This window comes from Caretta caretta, chromosome 1 (genome assembly GCF_965140235.1).
Source record: "Caretta caretta isolate rCarCar2 chromosome 1, rCarCar1.hap1, whole genome shotgun sequence".
Classification (NCBI taxonomy): domain Eukaryota; kingdom Metazoa; phylum Chordata; order Testudines; family Cheloniidae; genus Caretta; species Caretta caretta.
In genome coordinates, this window is record NC_134206.1 from 297450324 (window position 1) to 297463567 (window position 13244).

The window sequence follows — 13244 nt, forward strand, 5'->3', positions numbered from 1 at the left end:
TGCATTTTCTTTAAATAATTTATAAACATCAGTTATGCCAGAACAAAGGAGAACAGAAATGGGGGATACAAATTTCCTGCTGCATCTCTACCTGCACCCACCTAATTCACTCTCAGCCCTGCCAACTCATCCTGTCCCCATTCTAGCTCAAAACCTTCCCAGCCTCTCTCCACCTCCTGCTCATAGACATTCTGCACACACCTGACCCCTCCGATTCCTACCAAACCTCTTCATAAATCTAAACCACTTCCTGAACTCTGTAACTTCCCCTACCAAGGCTCAGAATACCCCTGCCACGCAACCCCCCCAGGTCACAAAACCCAACCCCAGCCCAGAACCCTTTCCCTCCCTAGCTGGCACCCACCAGCATCGCTCAGCTCAGAACCCCTTGGCTAGCCCACAGTCACCACCTTGCCTTCCCCTATTTCATGCTGGACCTGGAGATGCAGGAGCAGAGATAGGAAGAAAAAACTGTGGCTGCTGGGTGCACGTGCAGGGAACCCTGTAGGCTGTCTCTGTGAGGATGTAGAGTGTTTGCTCTGCACCTTCTAGTGTTGCCACCTGGCCAGATTTTCTCAGGACCATCCCTTTTTTGAGGTAGCCATCCTGGGATATCTGTAAGGGTGCTTAGTACATAGCCAGGTGTCCAGTTTTATGGGCTCAAGGTCATCCATATCCTGGTTTTTTGTATCTCAGTGGTGGGAATCCTATCTCTTCTCCTTGCAGGCCCCGTGCTGCAGGGACTTGAGGGGCTCTATGCTGCGGCATTCATGTGCAAAGAGCCTGATATTCTGCCTCTGTGGAACTGAAGGAAATCAGCCCCACAGATTCCCTGTTCTGTGCCTCCTCCTTCTTCTGCCTGCAGTATTTGTGCTGCAGGGCCCAGAGCCCCCCCCCATGGCAGCCAGTCCTTACAGCCTCGAGGGCCTGGAATGGTTTCACCCCCTGAAGGAGTCCCTTAGTGACAGCAAGTGATTGTGCATCCTGCAGTGCATCAATCACTGCTATATCCACCTACAGTGTATCTGGCAACTTGCCCCTAATGACCAGCCACCACAGATGCTGTTTTCCTGAGTGTCCTGTAATAACATCCTGGGCTTGATTCTGATTTAATTTACCCCCATGAAAGAGTAACTCCATCACAGCCAATGGAATCACATGAGTATAAAACCAGCACTGGAGAGATCAGAATGAATGAACTCCACTGTGTTAGCTAATTTCATATTTAATTTTGAAAATCTGCCTGGTCAGAGCATTTAAATGACAAGTGAAGGAGGGGAAAACATTTTGGCCTGGCTCTCAGACATTTCTGGTGCTGCAGCAATGGCAGCATGAATGGAGGGAGCCAAGATTACCTGGAGCACAAACAAAAAGATTAACTAAGAAACAGGAAATGAATCCCACCTGACATCTGTGATGTAAACAGAGGAGTGGGGACAGCATTCCAAATAATGCTTATTCAAATACAGGCAGCTTGGGCATCACATCAAAGGGAGCGAAAAGAAAGAAAATCAGACTTGTTCTCCACTATGCCCAACGTACATCTTGTTTTTTTTTTAGTTAGCCCATGTTGGTTTAAGAGATTCCTTTGTCCTTAATCCCTTTATCTGGCTGTTGGCTTTGGGTTTTGCCACTTAATAAAAGAATGGCATTCTTGAAGCCTTCTGAAAGGTGAGACAATGTATAGCCTCCTTTCTCATAAGATTCAATAAGATCAAAGAAGTAGAAATATTTCTTTGTGTGGCTGACACATTCATATTATATCCTTCATAAGTATAAAGTTCCTTCATGCTGCACCTTTGCTGGTTCCATTTTTGATGATTTAACCCTTACAGTGTTTTTTGCCTTTCGATTCCTGATGCGTGATACTGGTACCAAAGTAAAGCCTCTGACTGACATGAACTTTGCAGAGAGAATGTTGGTAAGTGGGCAGATTACATCAGAGAAAATCTTTTTGCCTTAATTAATGTGTTTTCCTGTTGTACTCTCTCTTTATTGGCATAGCAAAGAATGGGATCATCCCTAATTGGCACAATATATGCCGCACATTCATTTGTGTGCTAGTACAGGTGAGTAAATGGTAATACTGGACCACAACTTAGAGTGATTTTTGCCCATAATACAGTGTAAATTGGCTGTATTGGTTCATAGCTGTAACCATATTTTTGATGACCAACTTTCATGTTTGCTTGATGTAGAAGAGCGTGGTGTAAATTGCTTTCTAGACCTGTTACTCAGGTAAAAGAAATGAAATCACTAGATCAGAACTGTAAACAATCATAATGATGGTGCACTTATGAATTGTTACTGAATCTTGACAGTCATGAACACACACATAGAGTTTGCACTATAAGGGCTACATTTAGTAGGTGTCCATCTCCAATTCCCTCTTAACACTTGCTCTGAGGATACATTGCCTTAATATTGAAGGAGCTGTTTGGATGCGTATTACATTGAACATTTCAATGGGTTTTCCTCTTTTCTTCTGTTTTCACAGTTTTATGCTGGTATCTTGGTTTATTTAATTATCTATACAATAAAATCTAATTGTGATAAATATGGTATTGTTAAGTGAGAGGTTATTTAAATGGCAATTGATGGGTTATCCTTTAACTTTCTTTTGCTGATCAGTAAATAGCTATTCCTGATTGGTGATAGAGGCAATGTCACTGTTGGGGGAGAGGGGAATATAAAAAGGCATTGGGAGCATGAGAGAGGAGCATAGTCACAAGACGTAGTTTTTCTATATGCCTACATTTGTCAGTCTCACAAATCTCTAGTTTCGTTACTATAAGAAGCCTCAGTTCCTTTAGAAAACACTGGAAATCAGAAATAATTAGTTTTGTATTCTATAATATATATGTAATATCTTGTCTAAGGAATTACAGTGAGTAAGATCTTCAGAGCAGGAGCTGTGTGTTGCTGTGTGTTTGTACTATGTCTAGGACAACAGAACCCCAGTTCTGCTTGGGGCTTCTGAGTGCTTATGCAATACAAATAGTCATTAATAATTGCTATATTCCCCGCAACTGGCAATGTGAGCTCCATTCAATTACTGATTACTCTGTGAAAAGTCGGAGCAGGAATAAATTGCATGACTTGCCTCCTACCTCAATCAGCAAATGCAAAGATAGCCCTTATGCAGAGCAGAATGGGCTGGGAAAGGAGTATTAATTGGCTGTGCCTAGTTCTTTTCTCCCATCAGAGGAGATACACAATGCAGAGAATGAAAAGGTAGGAGACAAGCAAGGGCCCAGCCATAGAAAGCCTGATTCATGAAGACCATCTCCATTTGAGCAGCTCACATCCCACCAGTAGAGGAAAACAACATTCAGGTACCCTCCTTGGTTGTACTGTTACAAGAAGAGGACAAGTGGCAAGTTCAGGGAACTTCTTTGGTTGGGTCTCTTCCCTTTTACTGTATTTGCTATGGTAGTATAAGACATTGTACATTTGTTGTAGTTAGCTGTAAGTTTTGGATATTCATAGGCTTAGGAAGAGCTTTGGATTTTGTCTCCTTCACCAGTTTTGCAACTTACCAAATAGCGTAGGCACTCTGGGCTAGATTCACAAAGGGACTTAAGCGCTGCTGCAATGCCTCACTTTTAGATGCTCTGTTGCCCAGTGGAATTCACAACCCTGAGTGAGGTGCCCAGGCTCCCTGTACAATGCATGGGGAAAGTTATGGGATTCACAGAAGCCTGCACACTGAGTAGGGATCCATCTGAGCTAGGCCTTAGGAAAAGCCAAGCAGATGGCTATGGCCAAAACCCTGCCCCCTCACAGAACTAGGTTCCTAACTCTGCTTGGGATTCATAGCTGTGAACCCTCTCCTGGAGAAGGCGCCTCAGCCACTTTTTGCAAAAAATGTAGCAGCAAGTAGCTATAACCTTTAGCCCAGTACTTCGGGCACTCAGCTGAGTTGCGTTCAACCCCCTTTTCCTCATCATGCAAAGGAGGGAATCAAATCTGGGTTTCTAACACCCCAGATGAGTACTCTACCCGCTGGCTTCAGAGGATGCTCTCCTGCTCATCCTTGTGAGGCCATTTTGTGTGGGTTAAGGCATACTCAATGCACACCTACCAGATCAGGAAAAACAGGCAAGAGAATACCTCATTTGTGAATCCCACTGGGGCTTAGGCACCAACCTGCTGGGTGGTATCAGGGCTAAGGCTGTGTGCATGCTCAGTTTCCTAAATGTAGGCCCTCTGGCAGGCCCTTGGGTGCCTAGGGATGTTGGGCAGCAGCTGAGTAGGGGGGGTTGTGAATGCCAGTGGTGTCTAAATGTTTGACTTAGGTGCCTTAGTCCCTTTATGAATCTAGCTCTCTTGGGATAACTAACATGCTATTTGAAATGTGACCTTTTCCACTCTGCTGTCTGAAGACAACCTAAGGACAGTCACTTGGGTGGAGTTGCAGAGGTGCTGAGTTTTCGCAGATCTCCTCTGAAAAGGTCAGGCCAGCTCTGCATTGGTTGAGCTTATGGATGCTCAGGCATAACTTGACAAGTTGCTGCTCGGTGTTCAGTTCTAAGTCATCTCTTTGACTTTCTATGGTTTCCCACAGTAAATGTTCAAATGCTTGCAAACTGTGCCCTAATTCCTGCAAAAATGGACACTAGTAGTCCTAATGGCACTACTCCCGGTAATAAAATTAAGCACATGCATGAGTATTTGCAGGATCAGGGCCCAGGTAATCATGAATGCCAACACTAAGTCCAATGCCTATTCATATGCATTATCTGGACTGAGAAGGCAGAGATGTTTCATTCCTGATTAGTGTAAATTCAAATTATGTGCCATCCATTCGTTATAGTTAGGAAAATATAAAATAGCTCCTCCCTTATCACTCAGATGAATCTAAGGTTTTTCCTATACCATGGAATTTACAGCACCCATATCTCGGCACTGATTCTGGATATGTGTGCAGGAAACACACCCCTATCCAAACTTGGCACTGAGACTGACCCATTAATTAGACCCATATTCATGTGCCATAGTACTTTTTTTCCATAAGAGTGCTCAGTGGGACTACTCCTGGAGTAAGGTGCTACTCAATGTCACAGTATCAGACTCCTGCTCTTATGGACTCCTGAAACGGCATCAATACTTGTAAAAGCTTGTAGCAATTTAGGAAAAGAAGTTAGAAGTTTGATGGGGAAGAAGGGTAGTCAGAGAGTCACGTATCCTAAACCAATCAGTAATACCATATGTTGCTTACTCTTAAACATCGGTACTTTTGTCACGTGGTGATAAATGAATCAACTTTTATTATAAAAATATACTTTATTTAAAGTCTATGTATGTCTTGTATGAAGACTCAGCTAATTTATTGATGTTTAGCTTCAATGACAATATGTACACCTGAAAATATATGAACTATTTAAATAGCAGTTTGACATACTGTAGTAACTACAGAAACTGATTTACGCACTACCACTGAAATCCACTCTACCTGGTGTGTCAAACCCACTCTACCTGGTGTGTCAAACCCACATTCACACATTATGCCTTATTTAATATTTCAACTGTGTAGGTTAACAGTGTAAAATAAATAATTGGCAAAGCCATTCAAAACTAGTTTTCTTTGTTAATAATTTACTATTACTGCAAATGTCATAAAACCTTTATAAATTATTTTGTTCGATCTTTGCAGACAACATGTAGCTTTAATTCTGAAAATTGCCTGTCAGAGATTAAAACTCAACAACTATTTCCTGGCCAAATCCTACATTTAAGAATTTTTAAGTAGCTTTGTACTTTATTGGAGTCTCTCCTGAAGCAGTGAATAAACTCATAGTCACTCATCAAATTTGCTTCATTACTAATGGATAAACCAGCTGCTTCTGATGATCCCATTCCATTCAATGAATTGCTGATGATCCCCATTGACTGCATCTGAATTGAAAACAGAATATGTATGACTGTAACTTGTCAATAGGTGTAAATGTGCATAGAACCAAAATGCTCATGTTGAAGCTAACAAAATCAGGGTTTATAGAACACCACTAGTGAAATCATCAGCTAAGGTAGACTGCTCACCTCCAGGTTTTTTATGCAAGTACTGAAAAAATATGTGCAAAGTTCTCTAAAGAAAGGCTGGTATTGCATTTCCTGCTATCCAGGGACTACATAAGATTCTTACTAGCCTGAATTGGTTTCATATTATTTCAAGAAATTCTGCCTCTGGAAGCAGAACTTTGGCAATGCTATCAACGTAACACCCTATGAACATGGAGTAGGTAAAGGCTACTCTTCAGTATGGCTGCCCCATCTCAAGATAGTACAGTGGATCAGTTTTCTTCAGACTTGTAGCTTTATTTAACAAGCTTCATTTAGTAAGGTGCTAGGCCTTCTAGCAGGTGCTGAGCATCCGCAAGAGCTGTTAATGTCAATGCAAGATAAGCACCTCTTAGAAGGACTGGCCCCCGGGCAAGATCAAGCCCAGACTCAGTGTAATATGGAAAAATACTGTCACGTGACACTGTTTATGCAACAAGTAGTTTCAATTTGATATTGTTTCTTTCTTATACTTTACTATTTGTGAAACCTTGGTAGCACGTACATAACTGCCGTTCCCTGAGCCTCTCATCCAAGAATTTCCCCAAAACATGCTGTAGAAATGGGCCTGAGCTACAAACCTGGATACAAATATCCTGAACTTGGGCGAAGTTTGAATCTGTTTTTGAATTTTATGTTTGGCCCCAAGTCTATGATGAACTAAACAAAAATCTAGATATTAAATGCCCCTGAATTCTGGGGAAGTTCTAATCCATATTCATAGCCAAACTGAAGATTGGGCTTCTCCGTTTATAGCTCTGTCCTGTGAAGTGCTGTTCAATTTCACTTCAGTGGTGGCTGCATTTCAGTGGATGAAATGACCCCTCTGCTGTATATGCTGAGTTCTATGTCAGTTTCAATTTGTATCTTACGGTGGTGAGATATTAAGGGGTTTTCTTATTTTTTAAACTGTTTAGTGGGATGTCTGCATGGGAACAAACATGTTAATTGTCAGAGACATAAAGAAAATAGGCCTGATTCTATATTCCTTATTCAGTCACAGCTCCAGCTGAGTTTAGTGAGAGTTGTGAGTGCACATGGAATACAAGATCAGGCCCACTATCTGGCAATTAAAAGTGAGAGAGCTGCAAATATAATCTGAATCCACAATGTACATTTACCAGAAGGCATTTGTCTTGGGGCTTTAAAATGGTTATGAAAGTAGCTAGGGGTGGAATCCAGAAAGGGGCTTAGGTGTTGTGACATTCAGTGTTGCAATGCCTAACTTTTAGGCCCCTAGCAAATCTCAGGAACAACTCCGCAATCCACAACGCTGAGTTAGGTGTCCAGGCTTCTTAGACAATGAATAGGGAGAGAAAGCCACCTAAGAATGAGATCCACAAAAGCCAGCATGGTAGGCAGGAAGCTGCCTAAGCTAGCCAATAGGAGATGCTGACATGCTAAGATCCTGCTCCTTTCTCAGAGATAAGTGCCTCAGTCCAGGATGCTGGGAAGTGCCTAGCTCTGCTAGCTATCCATGAACAGGAACCCTGTCCCTGGCTTAGGCACCCATGTAGTTTCTTGCCAGAAGGAGTTCGGTGCTGGCCTTGTACCACACAAAACATCCAGAGAAGGAAATGGTGGGGACCCACCTGATCACTTTTAGTCCAGTACTCAACTGAGATGTGGGGGAGACAGGTTCAATTACCCCCACTCTGGCAGGCAGGGAAAAGACTGGAAGTGGGGTCTCTTACCGCTCAGGAGTATGCTCTAACCACTGAGCTATTGGATAGTCTGATGTGGGGCTCCCTCAGCCTCTCCTGCTGAAGCTGTTCCACTGTGAACACTTATGCTAAGGTTATATCTTGGTAACTGAGAGCGGAATTTGGCCTCGAAGACCCTTTGGTGTTTCAGTATAATTGATATTAGAAAAAATTAGGTTGAAAATCTTGCCTTCTCTGTTACTTTCTCCATTCCAGTCTTCAACTCATGCACCATACTGCTGATTTGCTTTGCTTTGCTCAGGCCATCACTAGAGAATTCTTGATGATGACCAATATTCTGGTCAAAGTGGGAAAGTGGTTCCTTCCAGGCTTGCAAGAGTCTCAGTATCAAGTGAGTTAGTTCTTCTCTCTTGAAAACAAAATATGAAAGACCTTTCTTATTAGCTTGCATCAAAGCATATGAACAGTGATGTTCTCATTGGGCACAGTATACTTAAACAGGTACTGACACTTAAAATCTGGGCACACTTAAAATTTCTATGCATACAATTCATAACTAACTTGCAAATATTTAGAAAATAACAGTTTCATGGGCTTCTTTTCTCTAGTTGTACATTTGTATGAACAAAAAACCAAAATGACTTTGCACATGCAACTTCTTCCCAAATTGCTTAGGATCTCGTTCTGTAATGTCTTAAAATGCATCCAAGTGGTGGTACTTCATTAAATAGTGCTAAATTGAAATCAAATGCTAAACTGCCAAGTTGTTAGATGGAAAAAGTCTTGAGGGAAAACTTTCAGAAGTGCCAAAGGCCCAGGTCCACAAAGGGACTTGGGCGTTGCAATACCAAGCACTGCTGCTCTTAACTTTTAGGTGCCTAGAAAATCACAGGAACACCACTGAGATCCACAAAGCCTGAGTTAGGTGCCTAGCTCCCCACACAATGAATGGGGAGAGATAGCTGCCTGAGGGCTGATCTACATTGGGAGCTTACATCAGCATAGCGACGTCTCTTGGGGAGTGAAAATCCACACCCATGAGAAATGTAGCTATGCCTTCCTAACCCTCAGTGTAGACAGCACTAGGTCAATGGAAGAATTCTTCCATCGACCTAGCTACTGCCTCTCAGGGAGGTAGATTGCCTATGTCAATGGGAGAAACCCCCCCCGCACCTTTGGCATAGGTAGGGTCTATGAAGTGCTGCTGAGGCATAGCTGTAGCTGTTTTGCTATTGAGGTATAAGCGTAGTCTGCAATCCACAAAAGCCAGCATGCTAGGTGGAGAGCCACCTAAACTAGCCAATGGAGAGCCTAATGAGAGGGGTGTGTGATGAGCCTGGCCCCTCTCAGGAAGATAGGTGCCCAGCCTGTGGGGAGGTGCCTATCTGTGCTTAACAATTTACAAAGGAAAACCCCTCTCCTGGAATCAGGCAGCTTAGACATCTAAGGAGTTTCTGGTGGGAATGAATTAGGCACCTGCCTCGCTCCACACAAAACACCCAGAGAAGGAGTTGCTGGTTCCTACTGTCTAACTTTTAGCTCAGTGGTTGGAGCATTCCTTTCGGATGAGGGAGATGCAGCTTCAGTTCCCCCTCTATCTGAGTGGGGATGTGAACAGGAAGCTTCCACCTCTGAGCATTCTAACCACTGAGCTACGGGATAGTTTGATGTGGGGGCTCACTCGGTCTCTCCTTTTGAAGTTCTTCCACTGTGGCTAACTAATGAAAGAGTGATTGGAGCAGGGGGACTAGATTCTGGGTCTCCCACCTTCGAGGTAGGTGCCCTAATCTCTAGACTACAAAGTCTCTTTCTCTGTGGCACAGTTACATTTCCACTGTGGATAAATACTTAAATAGTCATTGGGCCAGAGAGCATGAGAATGACTCTGGTTTAGTGGTTAGGGCAATACCTGGTAGGTGGGAGACACAGGTGCAGTTACCTTGTTCCAATCACTCTTTCATTAGTTAAAACTGTTCCACTTGGCTAACAAGAGAGATTGAGGGAGCCCAACATCAGAATATCATGTAACTCAGTGGTTAGAGCTCTCCCCTGAGAGGTGGGAGACCTTCCTGGTCAAATTTTTTACTACCTCTCAGGCAGAGTGGAATTGAAGCTGGGTCTCCCACATCCCAGGTCAGGAGTGACCAACCTGTGCTTGAGAAGGAACCAGAATTTACCAATCTGCATTGCCAAAGAGCCACAGTAACACAGCAGCGGCCCCCTGTCAGCTCTCCCACCCAGAGTCTCCCACCCGCCATCAGCACCTAATCCTCCATCCCTGCGCCTGCCACGATCAGCTGTTTTGTGGTGTGCAGGAAGCTGGGGGTGGGAGGGGAGGAGGAGCAAGGGCTCAGCAGACTGAGGGGAAAGGGCAGAGGCCTGGGGGAAAGGAGTCGAGTGGGGGCCAGGGCCTGAGCAGTGAGCACACTCTGGCACATTGGAAAGTTGGCACCTGTAGCTCCAGCCCTGGAGTTGGCACCTATGCAAGGAGCCGCATATTAACCTCTGAAGAGCAGCATGTGGCTCCGGAGCCACAGGTTGGCCACCCCTGCCCCAGATGAATGCTCTAACCACTGGGCTAAAAGTTGGAAACCCCTCCACTTGTGAGATTTTTGAAGTGGACCCCATGCAGTAGGCAGCCTCCGAGCACACCTTAGGTGGCCAAATGCCTTTGTCCCCCCGGTTCATGGATTGCTCCAGAGCTTATGCAGGAGATATGCCTCTGGATGCATAGGGAGAGGCAGCCATGCGCATGCTCAGAGGCAGGAACTTATGTACCTAGGGAATTTTTACGCTGAAAAATGTAGGCACCAAGTGAGTATAGGTACCTATAGGGTTTGGCAGGAGTTTTGTGGATTGCAGTGGAGTCAAAACTGGGATTTAGGCACCTAAATACCTTTGGATCTGGATATATGTGACTTAGACTTAGGAGCCTGTCTCTGACTTTCCATGAGCTTTAAGCTCCTAAATGCCTGAATTGCTTTTGAAAATGGCACTTAGATTCCCAAGTCCCTTAGCTGCTTTTGAAAATTTTATCCTTTCTAAGCACATCTGTTTTCACTTGCAAAGAAAGAGAAAAATCACAGGAAGAGCATTTCCCCATTATTTTAACCATCAAAACCAAAGAGAAACGTTGCGAAATAACATTTTTGTAGATTTCTTTTCTCCCATTTTTTCTTTTTATCCATCCCTCTTTTACAATATTTTTCACCTTGTCTTTGTGCCTTTGGCTTTTCAATGACTGCTTTTTGTCACTACTTTTAAAATACTGATTACTTTCCTTAGCTTTGAGCTCCTACAGTTTCTTTGCTTGATTTCTGTTCCTCACTATATTTTTTTCTTTGACACATTTCTGTTTAAAAATGTTGGCTTCTCTCCCCCCCCGCCCCCATGGTTCTCTCATAATGGCTTTCTAAATTTTTACAATGGCACTGGTTAATCGAATTTATTTGTAGAGTTCACAGCTACTTCCTAGATTTGTCTTTCATTGTGCCAGAGTAAATTAAAGGGAAAATGTATCCCTGTCTTTCCTTGGGGATGTTTGACCTTTGTTTAAGTATTTCAGTGCCTTTTTTATAACTAATGAATGTGAATTAATCTTATAGAGACTCACAAACATTATTTCTTACAATCAGAAGGAAATTGGGATTCGTTCTGAGATCTCAAATTCATCAGCTACCCTGCTTACACTCTCCAAATATGTAGGATGCAAGAACTTTAAAGAGGAAGCATCAGCTATAACTAAGGCTATGATTTTGTCACGGAGGTCATGGAAGCCACAGAATCCACGACTTCCAAAGACCTCCGTGATTTCAGCCCTGGCGGCTAGGAGTTGCAGGGTCCCGCCGCCTCCCGCAGTGGCAGGGAGCTGTAAGGTACCCCGCCACCCGAGGCACCGGGGGTACCCACAGCTCCCCGCCGCTGCAGGCAGGGGGGTACCCGACAGCTCCCCAGCTGCTGCTATGGGGCAGGAGGACCCTGGGAGCTCCCCTCCGCCGCTGGGGGCAGGGGGACCCTGGGAGCTCTGAGTCCCCCTGGATGGTGGGGGCCCTAGAGCTCCCAGCCACCCTGCAGCTGCCCAGTCCCTTCCCATTTTATCATGGATATTTTTAGTAAGAGTCAGAGACAGATGAGGGGCTTCTGTGACATTTTTTTATTGTCTGTCACCTGTCCCTGACTTTTACTAAAAATATCTATGACAAAAATCTTAGCCTTATCTATAACATTCCAATGGTACAAAATCCCCCTGGCTGGGACTATGCTGAGAATTCACCTACTAGCCACGTGGGGCTCCCTACCAGCAGGTTCTGAGCGTTTTCCACTTCCTTTGAAGCCCGTGGGAGTGGAGGGTGCTCAGCACTTTACAGGATCGTGCCTGCCTCTTCAGTGACAATATTCCTTCCTTCCCTCCTTAGATAATAACTTCAATCTGGCACAGCTCAGTTTGACAAACCGTCCCCTTAAGTTTCCCCATACAAATAGTGACCATATCTGACATCACTGCATGTCATATCAAGTCCAGTGCAAGCTTATAAGGCCTTACCGGTATTTTTTGAACATACTCCTTGCCATTAGGCGTTAGCATCCTTGAGGTGTGGCATTTACCTGTCCATTTGCCCAACTCGTTTCCATTGGGTAGAAAGTTTTTTTCCTGGGGGGGGGGGGGGGAGGGGAAAAACCAACACACACATTGTAGAACTGTAGTTGGAACGCTGGTGGTTTTCAATAGCTATTTTGTCACCTTGCACATTTCCTTTTACCAAACCCCCACATCACAGTGAAAACGCGGAAATACAGCGGGATAACTCGTGAGCAGACCTAGCCCATGGAGCTACTATGTCACACGTGGTGTGAGTAAATAAATACTGAGCATCTGACAGTGCCCAGACTTTCCTGCTGCTCCCGTAGCTGATCAGCGATACAGAACGGAGACAGCGAGCAATGGACCGACCGCGTACCCAGCCCAGGGTTTTAAACAGTCGGGAGGAGAGAGGAAGCCAGATGCTCTGGCGAACATGCCCTGAGGTCGGAGATCGCCCCGTGCCCAGCGGAGGCGAGCCCTAGGAGAACAGGGGAGCCTGGGGCGCGGCGGGGCGGGGCACTCACCAAGTCCAAGTAGAGCGCCGTGGAGAGGCTGTGTAGCCTGTCCGAGTGCTGGATCACCCGGTCGAAAAGATCAGACACGGACAAGAAGCGGCAGCCCGAGTCTCCCTGCCGGGCGCAAATTGCCACGGAAGCGGCTCCGGGCGGCTTCCCCAGCAGCCAGAGCAGGGCGCACAGCCAGGCGTAACCTGCGAAGAGCGGATGGCTCAAGACCAGCCCGCTGCTCCGCGGGCACCGCTGTGGCGCCGCCTGGCGCCGGGCCGGGGTCCGCTGCTTACCTTGGCGCGCGGCGCCCATGGTGCAGGCGGGAGCGGCGAGCGGGCGGGCGCCGGGTCGGGTTGCTCTGGGATGCCCCTGGCTCCCCTATATATGTGCGCGTGGAGATGGGCACGAGGGGGAGCTGAGGACACGCGGGTG

The 13244-nt window shown here is 45.2% G+C and overlaps 1 protein-coding gene across 1 annotated transcript; it reads right to left on the reverse strand.

Moving 5' to 3' along the window:
* Positions 1 to 5578: 5578 nt before the first annotated feature.
* Positions 5579 to 13124, reverse strand: LOC125635985 (prolactin-like). Its single transcript, XM_048848526.2, has 4 exons — positions 12831 to 13124; positions 12268 to 12375; positions 7954 to 8133; positions 5579 to 5898 (listed from the first exon to the last, which is right to left on the reverse strand). The coding sequence occupies exons 1-4, from the start codon at positions 13122 to 13124 to the stop codon at positions 5704 to 5706; spliced, it is 777 nt and encodes a 258-aa protein (XP_048704483.2). The 3' UTR covers positions 5579 to 5703.
* Between the last annotated feature and the right edge of the window lie 120 nt (positions 13125 to 13244).

Bases quoted from the DNA above. Each gene is read 5' to 3' on its own strand.
- LOC125635985 (XM_048848526.2), bottom strand. From the start codon at position 13,124: ATGGGCGCCGCGCGCCAAGGTAAGCAGCGGACCCCGGCCCGGCGCCAG. The intron at 8,134-12,267 runs GTAAGGCCTTAT...TTTGTTTTCAAG, and splicing joins AGTATGTTCAAAAAATACCG to AGAGAAGAACTAACTCACTT. The intron at 5,899-7,953 runs GCAAGATTTTCA...TTTTCAATTCAG, and splicing joins TGGAGAAAGTAACAGAGAAG to ATGCAGTCAATGGGGATCAT.